This window comes from Aptenodytes forsteri, unplaced genomic scaffold, assembly GCF_000699145.1.
Source record: "Aptenodytes forsteri isolate BGI_AS27 unplaced genomic scaffold, ASM69914v1 Scaffold185, whole genome shotgun sequence".
Classification (NCBI taxonomy): Eukaryota; Metazoa; Chordata; class Aves; order Sphenisciformes; family Spheniscidae; genus Aptenodytes; species Aptenodytes forsteri.
This window is the reverse complement of record NW_008796214.1, coordinates 1-13445: the sequence shown is the minus strand read 5'-3', so window position 1 is coordinate 13445 and position 13445 is coordinate 1. Positions and strand designations below refer to the sequence as shown.

The 13445-nt window shown below is 42.9% G+C and overlaps 1 protein-coding gene across 2 annotated transcripts in view; it reads left to right on the top strand.

Moving 5' to 3' along the window:
* RIN2 (Ras and Rab interactor 2) overlaps positions 1–9795 on the top strand; it is a 53666-nt gene extending 43871 nt beyond the window's left edge. Inside the window, exons 8-11 of one of the 2 annotated variants that reach the window (XM_009288427.1) lie at positions 1211–1516; positions 3616–3747; positions 5897–6060; positions 8983–9795. In XM_009288427.1, the coding sequence (XP_009286702.1) occupies positions 1211–1516; positions 3616–3747; positions 5897–6060; positions 8983–9300 (920 nt within the window). In that variant the 3' untranslated portion in view covers positions 9301–9795. The remainder of the gene's footprint in view (positions 1–1210; positions 1517–3615; positions 3748–5896; positions 6061–8982) is intronic. The other variant, XM_009288428.2, reaches the window with a different exon arrangement.
* The last annotated feature ends 3650 nt before the right edge of the window (positions 9796–13445 follow it).

Below are 13445 nucleotides of genomic sequence, written 5' to 3'. Positions count from 1 at the left end.
TAAAAGCCCGCACGCAAAAAAAAAAAAAAAAAAAAAAAAAAGCAAGGGGGAGAAAAGAAAAGAGACCATGATCTAAGAAAAACACATAAGAACAGGCAAAGAACCTGGAAAGGGCATGAGGTTTAATGGAACTTTAATGAGTCACCACTAGTAGCAGGAATGTCCACTGCTAGCTTGTATAAATGCGTGATCTAGCAGCGACACAGTCTCTCCTCTTTCTGCTCTTGGTCCCTGTGCTCGCCTAGTACATCTGCCTACTCTAGGCTCTGGTCCTGCTCCACCGTCAGAGTGTTGGTGCAGTGGCCAGGCTGAAGGGTCCCCAGTTTCTTTTGTGCTTGTGGGAGTTCACTATGGTACAAATAATTGATGCGAGCTAATTATTAATGTTAGCTATGTTGCCATAGGGATGCTGAGTGTGAGAGAAAATTAGCTTATAAAGTAAAGGTTTGCAGAGAAATGTTTAGCAAAGAGTTTTCTCTGTTGATGTGGTCCATACTTTGAAAATGGAGAATGACCGTTAAAGAAAAACTTGAGTAGAACAAGAATAAAAAAACCCCTGAGTTAGTGGTTACTGCGCCATGTGCGCACTATTGCCAAACAAAGAACTTCAAACTTGATGACAAAGCTGTATATAAGCTTGCATGATGAAATCTGAAGCTGGACAAACACAGCTTGGTTTTCATTTATAGTTTAAAGCCCATAATCTGTCCGAGTTCATAAAGATCTTGATAAAGTTGAGCCAAGTTTTAGGAGACCGTGTTTGAGTTATAGTTTCTGATGGAAACTATGCAAAAAGGATGGGCTTTCATGCCAAAGCAGACAAAAGTTATAGTTTTGACTGTGGTTTACTTTAAGTTTGGGAGTTAAAGTCTGAGCTTAAAGTAAAATAAAACTCTGAGACTTCCGGCCAACAAAAGAAAAAGTTAACTGGAGCTGCCACAGCTTGCTTTTTTTTGCCTTTTTTTTTTTTGTGTGTGTGACAGTCTGTAGTCTGTCTTTGTGGGGTTTTTTTTGTATTTACCACATTGCCATAAATTAAAATGGAGTACAGATTCTGCTCTGCCTTTTGTTTTCTTGTTAACAAACATCTGGAAACTCAGGCCTTAGCAAGTAGGTTTTGCTCTACAGTGTCTCTTTTGGGAATGGTTATATTAATATTGGCTCTGCTCTAGAGGAGGAAGTCAGCTGGACTTGTGTTTTCCCATTGCAGATGTTGTCCTGGAGAAGGCCATGCATAAGTGCATTCTGAAGCCATTGAAGAGCCACATTGAAGCAATGTTGAAAGAGTTTCATACCGCGGATGGTTCTTGGAAACAGCTAAAGGAAAACCTGCAGTTGGTGCGGCAGAGGAATCCTCAGGAACTGGGCGTGTTTGTTCCAACACCAGACTTTGTGGACGTTGAAAAGATTAAAGTCAAGTTCATGACTATGCAGAAAATGTATTCACCTGAAAAGAAAGTCATGCTGCTGCTGAGAGTTTGCAAATTGATTTACACGGTTATGGAGAATAACTCAGGTATGGTGCTTCTCATGGTTCAAGTTCACTGATATTCCAAACCTGGGGTTGTCTTTTGGTGGAGGAAATCAGACCACCTGGTTCTGCAGATATGTCTCCTTCTCCTGGAGCTCTTGTAGCATCTCCTTGCCCTTTTGAGAGGCATTCTTCCTCTCTGCTTCTTTCCTGATATCTCTGATGCATCTGGAAGCCCATCTTAACAAATTCAGTCTGAAGCAGAGTTGTGAAGCTTAAAAAAAACAGCTTTGTTTAACTGTAGGCTTTTGAAGTTGGCTGTCGGACAGGCTGTCCTGTGAGCCTTGAATGTGATACTGGTTCTAAATGAGTATTTTTCTGGAAATTGTAATAGAGGTAACACCCTGTATTTAGCTATAGTAATTCAATAGCGTGTAATGCAATATGATGACTACAAGGCCTCTGTGTTAATGGGTGGAGCAAAGCAGCCTCTGATCCAGTATTTTTGGCTTGCTGTGCCTCTGAATGTTCTCATTTGGACGCTTCCTTTGGTGTTTTTGCAACAGAAATAACATCTATTTCTACACTGTAGCAAGAGTCCAAAAGTGACCTTGAAACCCAGATAATTAAATGGAACTACAGATCAGTAAGACCTACTGAGTAGTTAGTGGCACAATTAAAATGCTGTGCTAGACAGCATGAATCCATAGGTGCAGCTCTGTTGCCTGACGTCTTATCGTACACTGCTGTGGTAGGTCACGAGCTAAGGTGAAGCAATGCTGGTGGTAGTGGGAGATTTTTTTCCCTAAGCAAGTATAAGCTGCTTCAGGTGGTTGGCAGTTTTCTTTCCAAGTGAGCGTTGAATGTGCAGCTGGGTCTGGTGCTGATCAAGATGCCTACTTGCTTTTGAGATTTGAGATGAATGGTGAAAGCTCGTGGCTGTTAAAGACCCCCAGGCACTTTTGCAAGATTTAGGTCTGAGCTCCTGCCCAGCTTATTATTTCTGTGCAAAATCCTGCATTTTAAAATGCATATAGGAATCTTGGCCTGAAGTGCTGTAAACTCTTTTCTCCATGCTGTGTTATCACATTGAGTAAGGTATTTCCAACACGCAGAAGAAAAATACTGAGAGGCTGCTGCCGCTTAACTGTTGCACTGAGGGGCTTGGGATAAGATGTGGCAAATACTCCTTGGGTTGTCTTGTTTTGTCATGTGGAGTTTGTAAAACATGGCATTGAGCCAGCAGCTGTTTGAGTATCTGCTTTGTCATGTACTCTCAGCCAGATAATAGCGTAATACTTGGAGGGTAAGCCTTAGCTGGTATAACTTTAGATATCAGCCCTTCAGTCATCTGGAGTTTCACCAAAGTTTAAGTTGGCTCCTGCTCTTGGTGGTTTTAAATGACCATCACACCAGTTCTGCAATGAACACAGTTTGGCCAGACCCAGAGATTTGGCCACGCAGTATTTTCTAAACAGAAAGTTTAAATGCAATAAACTTGATAAACAGGAGCACAGACAGACTTAGGTACAGCATAGTCTCTGTGGGTTAGCTGCGTGCTGCCATTGCCAATGATGCTTCACCAGCTAGTTGGGAATGATATGAGGCTCTGCTCGCTGGTGTTTTTAACTATGCTCTGTCAAGGAAATGAGCTGAGTTTTCATGTCAAATCTAATAGGCTTTTATATTCAGGCTTCTCTGCTGGGACTCAGACTCAGAAACTGGTGTTACTTTCTGGAAGGATCCAGCCACATGTCGTCTCTGCATGTATAAAGAAAACGCTTATTCATCATCTCTTAGCTAGTGATAGAAGTGCAGTGGAGGTCAGGCCAGACCGGCATGGCAGCCTTTTGTGAGTTGACCAGTTGAGCTGGTGCCAAGGTGAGCCCAGTCTTTAAATTCCCTTGCATGCCTCAAGGTGTGCACAGATTTGTGCTTGTTAGAAGCACGGGATGAAACTGGTGTTGGTCTCCTGTCCAGCAAGTGTCAGATGATCCCTTTGCTGCACATTGATAACAGGAGGCTCTAGAGTAATACAAATGTACTGGTCAGCGAAGGCAGCAAAATAATGCTTTCCTTTTAAACACTGAACCTGGTAAAAGGGTGCGGTTTGTCTATCACTGTCTGTGTTCCCTTCAACCCAGGGAGGCTGTATGGAGCGGATGACTTCTTGCCTGTGTTGACATATGTACTAGCCCAGTGTGATATGCTGGAGCTGGATACTGAAATTGAATACATGATGGAATTGCTGGATCCATCTTTGCTGCATGGAGAAGGTAATCTATTTATTTATTTTTATTAGAATTGAGTGAAGGACTAGGATAGGGGGATTATTCCTCATAGCACAGTTGCCGTTAACGTTGTTTGAGTAGAAATCCTTTCAAGGGGAGTCCTAAAGTCAGCGATGTCGGTAGTGTTAACAAGAGTATCTCATGATTATTTCCACCTTAAAGAGAAAGCTGGTTAGCTTGCAGAGTACAGGCTTAAGTGACCTGGGAATCTACTGATGTATGCTACCTTATGAGAGAATACGTTGTTTTCAACCAAGAGGGGGGAGGCATTATGACTTAGCAAGCAAACACGTTCACTGTGCAGGCGCCAAATGTGTTTATCCTTCTGTGCCTGAAAATATCCTGAGAGTATTTATAGGGCTTGTACCATTCAGTTAAATTGAGAAACACATAATGGGACTTGGGTTAGGTGCTTTGTAAAAACTTCCGGGGAAATTCTCTGCCGGGGAAGTGCTTTTGAGAATATTGCCCCCCTTAATGATCTTTGCTTCTTCCCAATATTTGCTTCTCACAAAGTATTTTTACGAGCCCTAGCAATACATTTCCTAAGGCACTCTTGAATGACGGCTGACGTCTGCTAGAGGCAAGGAAAGAAATCTCCCTCCTTTCTGTTTTCATGGTGGTGTTTTTAACAAAGAGGTATTCTGCAAGCCCTTGGTAGGCCCCAGAATCTGCCAGTTTATGAGGAAGTTTAAAGGTTCTTGTGACCAAGCTCAGCTGTGAGTTTAAGTATATGTGTATGTTTCCCATTCCTGCTATCTCTTAGCTTGCTGAAATTGCTGTATCCTCTTACATGCTGGTATGCATGGGAGAACTATGCTAGGATTCCTCCAATTTGGCACTAGTCTGTTCCCTGCTTTGTGTACAGAGCATCCTCTAGTGCATTGTTCAGGAATCTTAGCACGGAAAATACTTGAGATGTGAAGCTGGAGATCATTAACATGCTTGAAAGGCAGAAACATTTACTAGACTATTAAGTCATGTTGTTTTTAATGCAGTAGAAGTCCATCCATTGGCTGGCCCTGTCTTTGGTACCAGCTGAACTATACTATGCAGGAAAAATCATTTAGTGCTTTGGGATTGTGCGGTTCAAATGTAATTTATTGTCCGATTTGTCTCATGGGTCTTGCATGTGTTTTACATATTAAACTTGTTGCAAAGCTAAAGGCCAAGAGGATGCTATCAGTAATACAGAAAATGCTACTGTGAGCATAGAATGCGTCTTTGAATGACTCCATGAATAGTCTGTGCTGCCTCTTAATTGGACACTCCCACTCAAATAGTTTACTTTAAAAAAAAAAAAAAAAGGCAAGAGAAATAAATGACAGCACGTCTTTTGTTTCTCCTGGTTGTTGAGGTCTGTTAACTCCTGTTGAGACTCCTTTTCCTTTGTGACCTGCAGCTTCTTTTGTACATTGGCAACTCTGTCTTGGCTTTAATTTGTTCTCCACTCATGTAATAAAGGTGAGGTATGGAGGACTGTACACATCACCTCCTGAACTAGTTGGACATTATGGGGAACGCTAAAAAGGTGACAAACGCAGTCCTCCTTTTAAAAACAAAAGCAAACTCTTTGGGACGCTTCCAGGGTACAAATCACACAGTCAGTCATTGCTTTATTGCCACTAAGGGTGGTTGCTTTTAAGTTCCTGAACAGTGGTAGATTGTCTTTTACTTTGTTTAAACAGCTATGTTTATTTCATCCACACTTGAAGCTCAGGAAGAAAACAAATCACTGTTTGAAAATTGTTTAGAAGAAAACTCATGTTCCAATTTTGTAAAAACACTCGGGAGTAAAGGAGTGACACCAGTCATTTAAGTAACCAGCTATCCCCAGCACTAGCGGACCCAGAGTTAGATACTATTGCACCACTTGATAATATGGAGCACCTGCAACTACTGCATGTGTCTTAGCAGTTGAGAACACACCATCCGGTATTTTGCAGGCCAGTGAGCTGTTTTTCTTTATGTATAAATATTTGGGCAATAGAGTACACGGACTTTTATATATGTGTGTGTGTATGTGTATATATATATAAAAAAAAATAATTGTGTTGGTACTTCTGTGACCAGTCGGAACTAGCGTGGTGTTTGTGACCGCTCTGAGAAGTTCTTCCCTTGCTGTCCTTCACAGGAGGCTATTACTTGACAAGCGCTTATGGAGCACTTTCACTGATCAAGAACTTCCAGGAAGAACAAGCTGCCCGACTGCTAAGTTCAGAAGCCAGAGATACTCTCCGGCAATGGCACAAGAGGAGGACAACTAACAGGACAATACCTTCAGTTGATGATTTTCAGGTAGAGCTTAGGGCTGAAGAAAAAAACGGGGGATGACTGTTTTGTTGGAAATCCCCATTTGAGAGGTATGATTCATAACGATTCCCTTGGGGCCACAAGGTAAGTGGAGTGATGCAGTGCTGAGGATATGGCTGGCAAATTTGCCTTGGTTTTGAAGTCTTTGCACTAATATAGAGTTTGATTATGATGGTCTAAAGAAAACACTAAATAGTGGAACTTTCCCACCCTCCCTTTTATTTAAGTCATGCAGAGCGAGGACAAACTGAATCATATCTTAGATTCAGCTTTTTTGTATGCTTTACTGTTAAAAAGAACAAATCCAGATTTCCAGTGGTATAAATCGGCACAACTCCCCAGTAGCTAATGGTGGCATAGAGCACGGTAATAGAGAGGAGAGGTGGGAGAAAAGCTTGCCTACAGTTTTAAAGTTTAAGCAAGGAGTAGAGTTCTATACTATGGATGTCTTCACGTTTGTTTGTGTTTTTTCCCTCCCCTCCATTTCTTACTGCTCTTTCAGAGTAGGGCAGTAACTTCAGCTGAAGAATAACAGAACAGTCGGGATTACTTCATCTTTTAAAACCAGGCCTGCATGTCTTTCATATAGTATGCTGTTGATTGTTCAGATGCATCAGTTTGTGGACTGAAGCAAGGAGGATGTTGGAATGGAGAAGAAAGGATTTACTCCTTTGTGTTTGCTTGTTTACAGTTCATACCACAGCCAGAGAGGCTAATGACAACCATCAATTAGTTGTCGTAGTTAAGAGCTTGAGAAATGAAGGTGCGGGGTCATCAGGAGATAATGAAACCTTTCAGCTGAGGTTCCTTCTGCTTTATCAGTGTCCGTGCAAACGACTACAGCATAACACTGAACAGGAAGGAGTTGGGAAAAGAAGCAGTCTTCCACAATTTGCCTCTTTTAGGAAGAGGAGAACTGATTAACAGAAATTCCAAACTATGGCCAGTGCAAAAAGCTAGTCCATCTTACTGGGATCCATTTTATATTCTGCTTACCTGTAGTTAGGTATCAGATTCAAGTAGCTTGAGTCTTTGTTCTTTCTAGCAAAACACTACACTGTTTAATAGGAAAATTCATCACCTTGTATTTCTGCTGGATGACTAAATGACAGAAGATTCTTTCAGCAGGATCTTGTATTCCATTTCAACTTCTCTTCCTCAGCAAATGAACTTCAGCCAAGCTAATTGTACAGCTGGATGCCATGCTGGATGCAGGAAGATGCAGGGGGGTGGGGGAAGAGCTGGCACTGTGTGTGTCCAGTGCTTCTCCTTCTGTTGTCTCTTTCAGTCCAGTGCTTCTCCTTCTGTTGTCTCTTTTTTGAAAGAGAGCCTCAAATCAGTAAGATCACACCACCTCCAGGCTACGCTTGGCACAAATTCAAGCATTTTGCGGCCTGCTCAGAACGCCAGTTTTCCATCTCCTTTCTCCACATCCTGCAGTCCTGAAATGACGCACCTTCCCTACAACCAACGTGTAACACAACTTTAGCTCAACTCATCTTTCCCACATTGAACCAGGATGCGATCGCTGCATTTCTGTGATGCAGTCTCACAGCCTTATCAGCTTTTGGGCCCTGGAAGGCCTTTATCCTCCCTCCCTCAAAAGGATGGAAAAGCAAAAAATCCCATATTTTGATGATGATTAAACACAAATTTCTGATACTGCATAAATAATTTTGATATTTATCATAGAATCATAGAATAGTTTGGGTTGGAAGGGACCTTTAAAGGTCATCTAGTCCAGCTCCCCTGCCGTGGGCAGGGACATGTTCAACTAGATCAGGTTGCTCAGAGCCCCGTCCGACCTGACCTTGAATGTTTCCAGGGATGGGGCATCTACCACCTCTCTGGGCAACCTGTTCCAGTCAATAAACAGGTCTTTCTCCCTGTCATTTTTTTCCACCTTCTTTAATTTTACTGCTTTTTAGAGTTTAATTGCAGTTAATTTCTTTTTAAAAAAAGCACGTGGCAGCAGGCTGCTTTGTTCATGTGTCCAAAAGGTTTTGGGTTTTTTTCCCCAGTTGGTGCTTTTTATTTTACATTTTAAATGTTTTTTGAAAGGTAGAACTGCATTTCCTTGTAGGGCATATTTAGAATTTATCCATGTTATCAGTTGTGGGCACGTGTCAATTTCAACAGAGAAAAAAGACCCAGCTTTTGCCTCAAGATCATATGGATTTACTCTAACGTTGCAGAGTAAATTTTCTTTCTGCATCCTTCTAAGCCTTATTTAAAGAAAGAAAATGCTGTCACATGAAACTTGGTTACATCAGGCTCAGACACCAAATTGCCACCGGTTAACATGATGAAAATGTCCTATGTGAGGATTGATTACCTTTTGCATACTGCAGCATGAGAGCGCAAACGGTTTATCGTGCAGTAACTTGTGGATCAACACCCTTGTGTGCTGCTGGCAGAGGCTTTTTTTTTTTCTTTTTCCTTCTGACTAACATACTGCGTGAAGCTTCTGTTCTCTAGTATTGACCCAGCAGTGGGTGGCAGTGGCAGCACTGGCAGCATCATCTCTCGGGTGTGCTGCCTCAGACGTCTGTTTTGCTTCACAGCATTTTGTTTTCTAGTGAGACCAAACGTCAAGTCCCGTTAAAACCGCTGGTGTTTTCCATGTGGCTTTAAGGCTGTATCTGTTCACTCTTAATTGCAGGGTTAGAATGTAAGCCAAGGAAAGGAGGATGTCGGCTTATGAATTTCTGTTATGCCCACCACAGGCTTGCCACAGTTTTACCGTGAACATTGCAGTTCGCAAGGTGGCCATAATGTACAGGAATCACCGGTGTGTGTTTCACAACTAGAACATGGAGAGGCTTGCTGTTTGTTGCTGACTCTTCAGTTTTCAGAGGATGAGTTTTGGTTTTTTGAGTTTCTGATGTCTGTTTTCTCATTCTACAGAACTACCTTCGTGTTGCATTCCAGGAAGTTAACAGTGGATGTACAGGAAAGACCTTACTAGTAAGACCATATATCACTACCGAAGATGTATGTCAGCTTTGTGCTGAAAAGTTTAAAGTGGACAATCCAGAAGAATATAGCCTGTTTCTTTTTGTTGATGACACCTGGCAGCAGCTGACAGAGGATACTTACCCTCAGAAAATTAAGGCAGAGTTGCACAGCCGTCCGCAACCCCAGGTCTTTCACTTTGTCTACAAGCGCATTAACAGTGATCCGTATGGTGCCATTTTTCAAAACAACGATGACTCAGCTTCTTAAAACCAGCAACTCATCATTTAATTTCTGTTCCTTGTTAACTATGGAAAACATCTTTGCTGGCTGCCTTCCTTAGGAGCTAAAACAGGTCTTAAACCATAAAGCCTAGTAAAACACGTGTAGACACCTCTAGCGTTGCTTACAAAAACCCATGTAAACCATGCATATGGCCAGTTATGCGGGATATTCCACCAGCATGTTTGAATAAACAGCCCATGAGGCTGAATTTCTTGTACCACAGACTCTCTTTTGAAGCATATTACGGTGGCCCTCTGCAGGTCTTCCGCTGTAGTGTGCAAAAATCTATTTTCTTACACTCATCCTTTAGCCAAATGTCATTCTGATTTAAATATATGTACACTAGATGAGTATTTCAGTAAACTGGCTGGTATGAGCTCAGTTTCACCAGCATGAGTTTGACAAGACTGTCCGATGCAGGGCATCAGTTAACTCACAATTACCTGGATGATTGCATCCTTTCCTAATTTTTTAATATTTTTTTAACTAAAAAGTATTATATAATTATGCATGTGATTTTAACATTTAATATACAAGAATAAATCTCTTGCTGGTTTTAGAGTATTGCATTAAAAGTCTCTGTGGTTTCTCTTCTTTTCCTGTTACAGGGGAGTTTTTATGAAACTTCTGTTATCTGTAAGAAGATTGTAACACTGGTACTGGCAATTTCAGTGCCTTTATCTGAACTTGATGTACTGTTATCTGGATTATTGTTTATATGCATTGTTTTAGACAGAACTAGGGGGTTGGAAGAGGAAATTGAAAGAAAAGGATGTAGAGAAGGGGCAGAGAAAGAATGCAGCGAACCTAATTTAGGATTAAAATGTGTTAGTCTGCTGGTTCAGGCTCCTTGCCGAAAATAAGCAAAGGAGGTTGGTAAGGAACTTTTATGTAAGCAGTATTGTACATTTGCAGAGGGATTTGACAGCACCTATCCCAGATACTATTTGTGTTAGCAGAGGATTAAATATATCAGTAAGGTGAAGGAGAACACTAACTATTTTGTATAGTCTGTCACCAACATCAAAATGTGTCTTGGACTGAAGAATGTGTTGTAGCATTTCATGGTTCTAAGTTACTCAGGTGAGATGTGAAAGGCAGTCCTACATATGCAAAGATAAAATGGTGTTAAACATGTGTGTTCTATAGATTTGTCCAAGGTAGCTGATGCCGTGGGTGATGCTCTGGACCCTACTTAAGTCAATTAGGGCTACTCTCTTTAGAGGGACATGGGGTTCTCCCCAAGTCTAGTGTGAGCAGTGTAACATAAGGCAGATTATTACAAAAATGTCATGAGCAGCATGCGTATTGTACATACAGAGATCTGTAGCATTTTTGTCAGTTTGCCATGTATCTGAAACCCCTCACACGTGTTTGTATTTCATTTTGTAAATGGTGAGTTTTGCACATAATAATACATTGTAATACTGAACTATCATTCGGGATGTTGTGTGCTGTGGTTTTTGGGGTGTTTTTTCTTTTTTTTTTTTTTTTAAAGAAATGGTTCACACTTGAATGTTTTGTGTATCAGTAGACTCTGATGATGCCGCTTTTCATACTGCTCGGCCCACTTTAAACTCTTTGCAAAGGAAGGATGCAATAAGATTATTATCTAGTTAATGTGCTTGACCTGAACAGTCAGTAGAAGCAGCAGGCAGGTATCTTGACTGCTGAACCGCTTCTTGCAAAGTTAAGACTGACATTCAGTGCTAAAGAAAATTCCACTATTTTCATATGATGGCAGCTCTGCTAGAGGAGGGAAGGACTGCGGCAGGGAGGCAAAGTATCAAGAAACTCAGAATTTCAGGCGTGAAATGAAGGAAAGCAAAGAGTGCAAAAAGGGAAATGCATGCCCAAACCACCTCAAGATGATTCCGCTATCTATTCTTGTGCAATTGTTCCTTTTGAAAATTGGAACATTTTATTCACTGTGCTGTGCAAAACTCTTCTCACTTCTCATAATGCCAGGAAACAGATGATACAAAAACTTTGGCAGGAATTTGGATTTGTAAAAATAAGCTATTCTGTCTTCTCCAATGTGAGGTGTTGGAGGTTATGAAATACTGAAAAGCAAGAAAAAGCTTACAGTTGAGGTGGTCTCTATTTATTACTCCCTCTTTTTCAAATAGAGAAGTAACTGGAAAGGCTAAAGGAAAGAAAGCTGGAGGTATTAAATCCCTAAATCTTACTAATAAAAGAGGCTTAACAGAAAATCTAATACTACATTAGGGGATTGTTTGTGAATTCACAAAAAGTACATACTGCAAAAATCATAAAATGCCACCTGCAGCAGCTTAAATCATATCTTAACTTCTTGTCATTTCCCCGTGTTTTTTTTCTTGTTTTTCATCTTAAAGGCTGTCATCCTTCCTTGCAGTTTCAGCCTTCCAGGCAAGTCTTATGTTCAGTGGATTGTTCTTTCTCTGCTGGAGTTGCAGCATCACAAATGGGGTGAGGATTCATTACCGGGGGGGGGGGGGGGGGTCTTTTGGGGGGCATTTCTGTTATTCCAGAAAACTAAGAGTGCACAAAGCCTGCTGTGTGTAAACTGGCAGATAGATTAGCCCGATTTAAAAAAAAAAAAAGAAAAAAGTTCCTGTGCTGCTCTCGTAGCTCCTGCCAGGATTGCAGAAATACAGGCGGAGGGTAAGGGAAAGTAACCCAAATGAAGCTGCTAAAGCAGAGAGAACGCTGTATTTTTCGTAAAATACTGTTTGTTAGAGAGTTTTCGTGAGACCGCCCTTTTTAGACGGAAAGATAAAGCTAAAGGAACCCAGGTTTCAGCCTCTGCTGCCGGCGGTGGGGCTCGGGGGGCTGCGTGTGTGCGCGTCCCGGGGCTCACCACGGGGCTGTCGTTGGGCGCTGCACAAGCTCTCCCTGCCCCCCGGAGCCAGGCTCCGAGCGCCTCCCGGCACTGCAGCCCTGCCGGCCCGGCCACACCGCTCCTCCCTCACCGCAGGCGGGCTCAGCCGTACTCAATCCCTCTCCCCCGTTCTTTGTCCTACTTTTTCTGCCTCCGTATGTCCCACTGCCTGTCCCCATCTTTATCTTGCCTTCCTTCTTCCTCTCCTTTTCCTTTGTCTGTCCTTTTGTCCTGCTCCTTGACCCTATTTTTTCCTCCATCTCACCGTCCTTTTCCCTGTACCTTTCTGTCTCTGCTCCTCAGTCCTTCTCCCTCGTCTTACTTTTATCTTTATAACCCTCTGTCTGCTCCCCATCCCTCTCCTTCTCCATCCGCCTCTGCTGCTCCTTGCCCCTGTCTTTCTCCCCGCCCCGGGACATTATCTCTCGCTGTCCTTGTCTCCCTCTTTGTCTCTCTATCCCTCTGTCCTTCTTAGGTCTCTTATCACTCTGTCCTGCTCGCTGCCCCTCTTTTTCTCATTCAGTCCCAGTGTCCCGCTCCCTGATGCTCTTTCCCCTCTGTTGCTCTGTCCTTTTATCTGTCCTTCTCCCCCCCCCATTTCTCTCGTGCTCCCTCTTCCTTTTTTATTCTCTGTTGCTCTGTCCTGCTCTCTGTGCCATCGTTTCTGATTGTGTCCTGTCTTGCTCCCTGACCCTATTCTTTTTTAATCCCTCTGTCATGCTGCCTATCCCAGTTTTTTTCTTCATCCTGCTCCCCGTCCTTACTTTTCTTTCTCTGTCCTGCTCCCACTACCTATTTCTGCCTCTCCTACTGTCCCTGCTGCTCCTTTCTCCATCTGTCCTGCTCCCTTCCCCCCCACCCCCACCCCCCGCTGTGCCTCTGTCTTTTTTCTTGCCCGTGTCTTTTGTGTCTTTTTCTCGCTGTTCCGTTCCCTGCCTCGTGCTTTCTCGCTACACCCCCGCTGTCCAGCCGGCTGCTGCTTTTCTCTTCTAATGTCCTGTGCCTGGCTCCTTATTTTTGGCGGCTTCCACCTCTGCCCAGCAGCCCATCGCTCCAGGAGCTGACCGACCGACTGTCCGGTCCCCGCCGGACCGACGAGCACGGCTCCGGGAACGACTGCTGAGGTGTCCCAGGGGCAGGGGGAGTGTTGGAGGCTCCAAGCCCTGGAGCAGACTCGCTCCCGGGACTTGTTACGCGCGACTGAATAAACATTCCTCGTCTCCTTTGCCCGCGCGGCCGCGTTTGCGCTTCCTTTGCACCGGGCAAG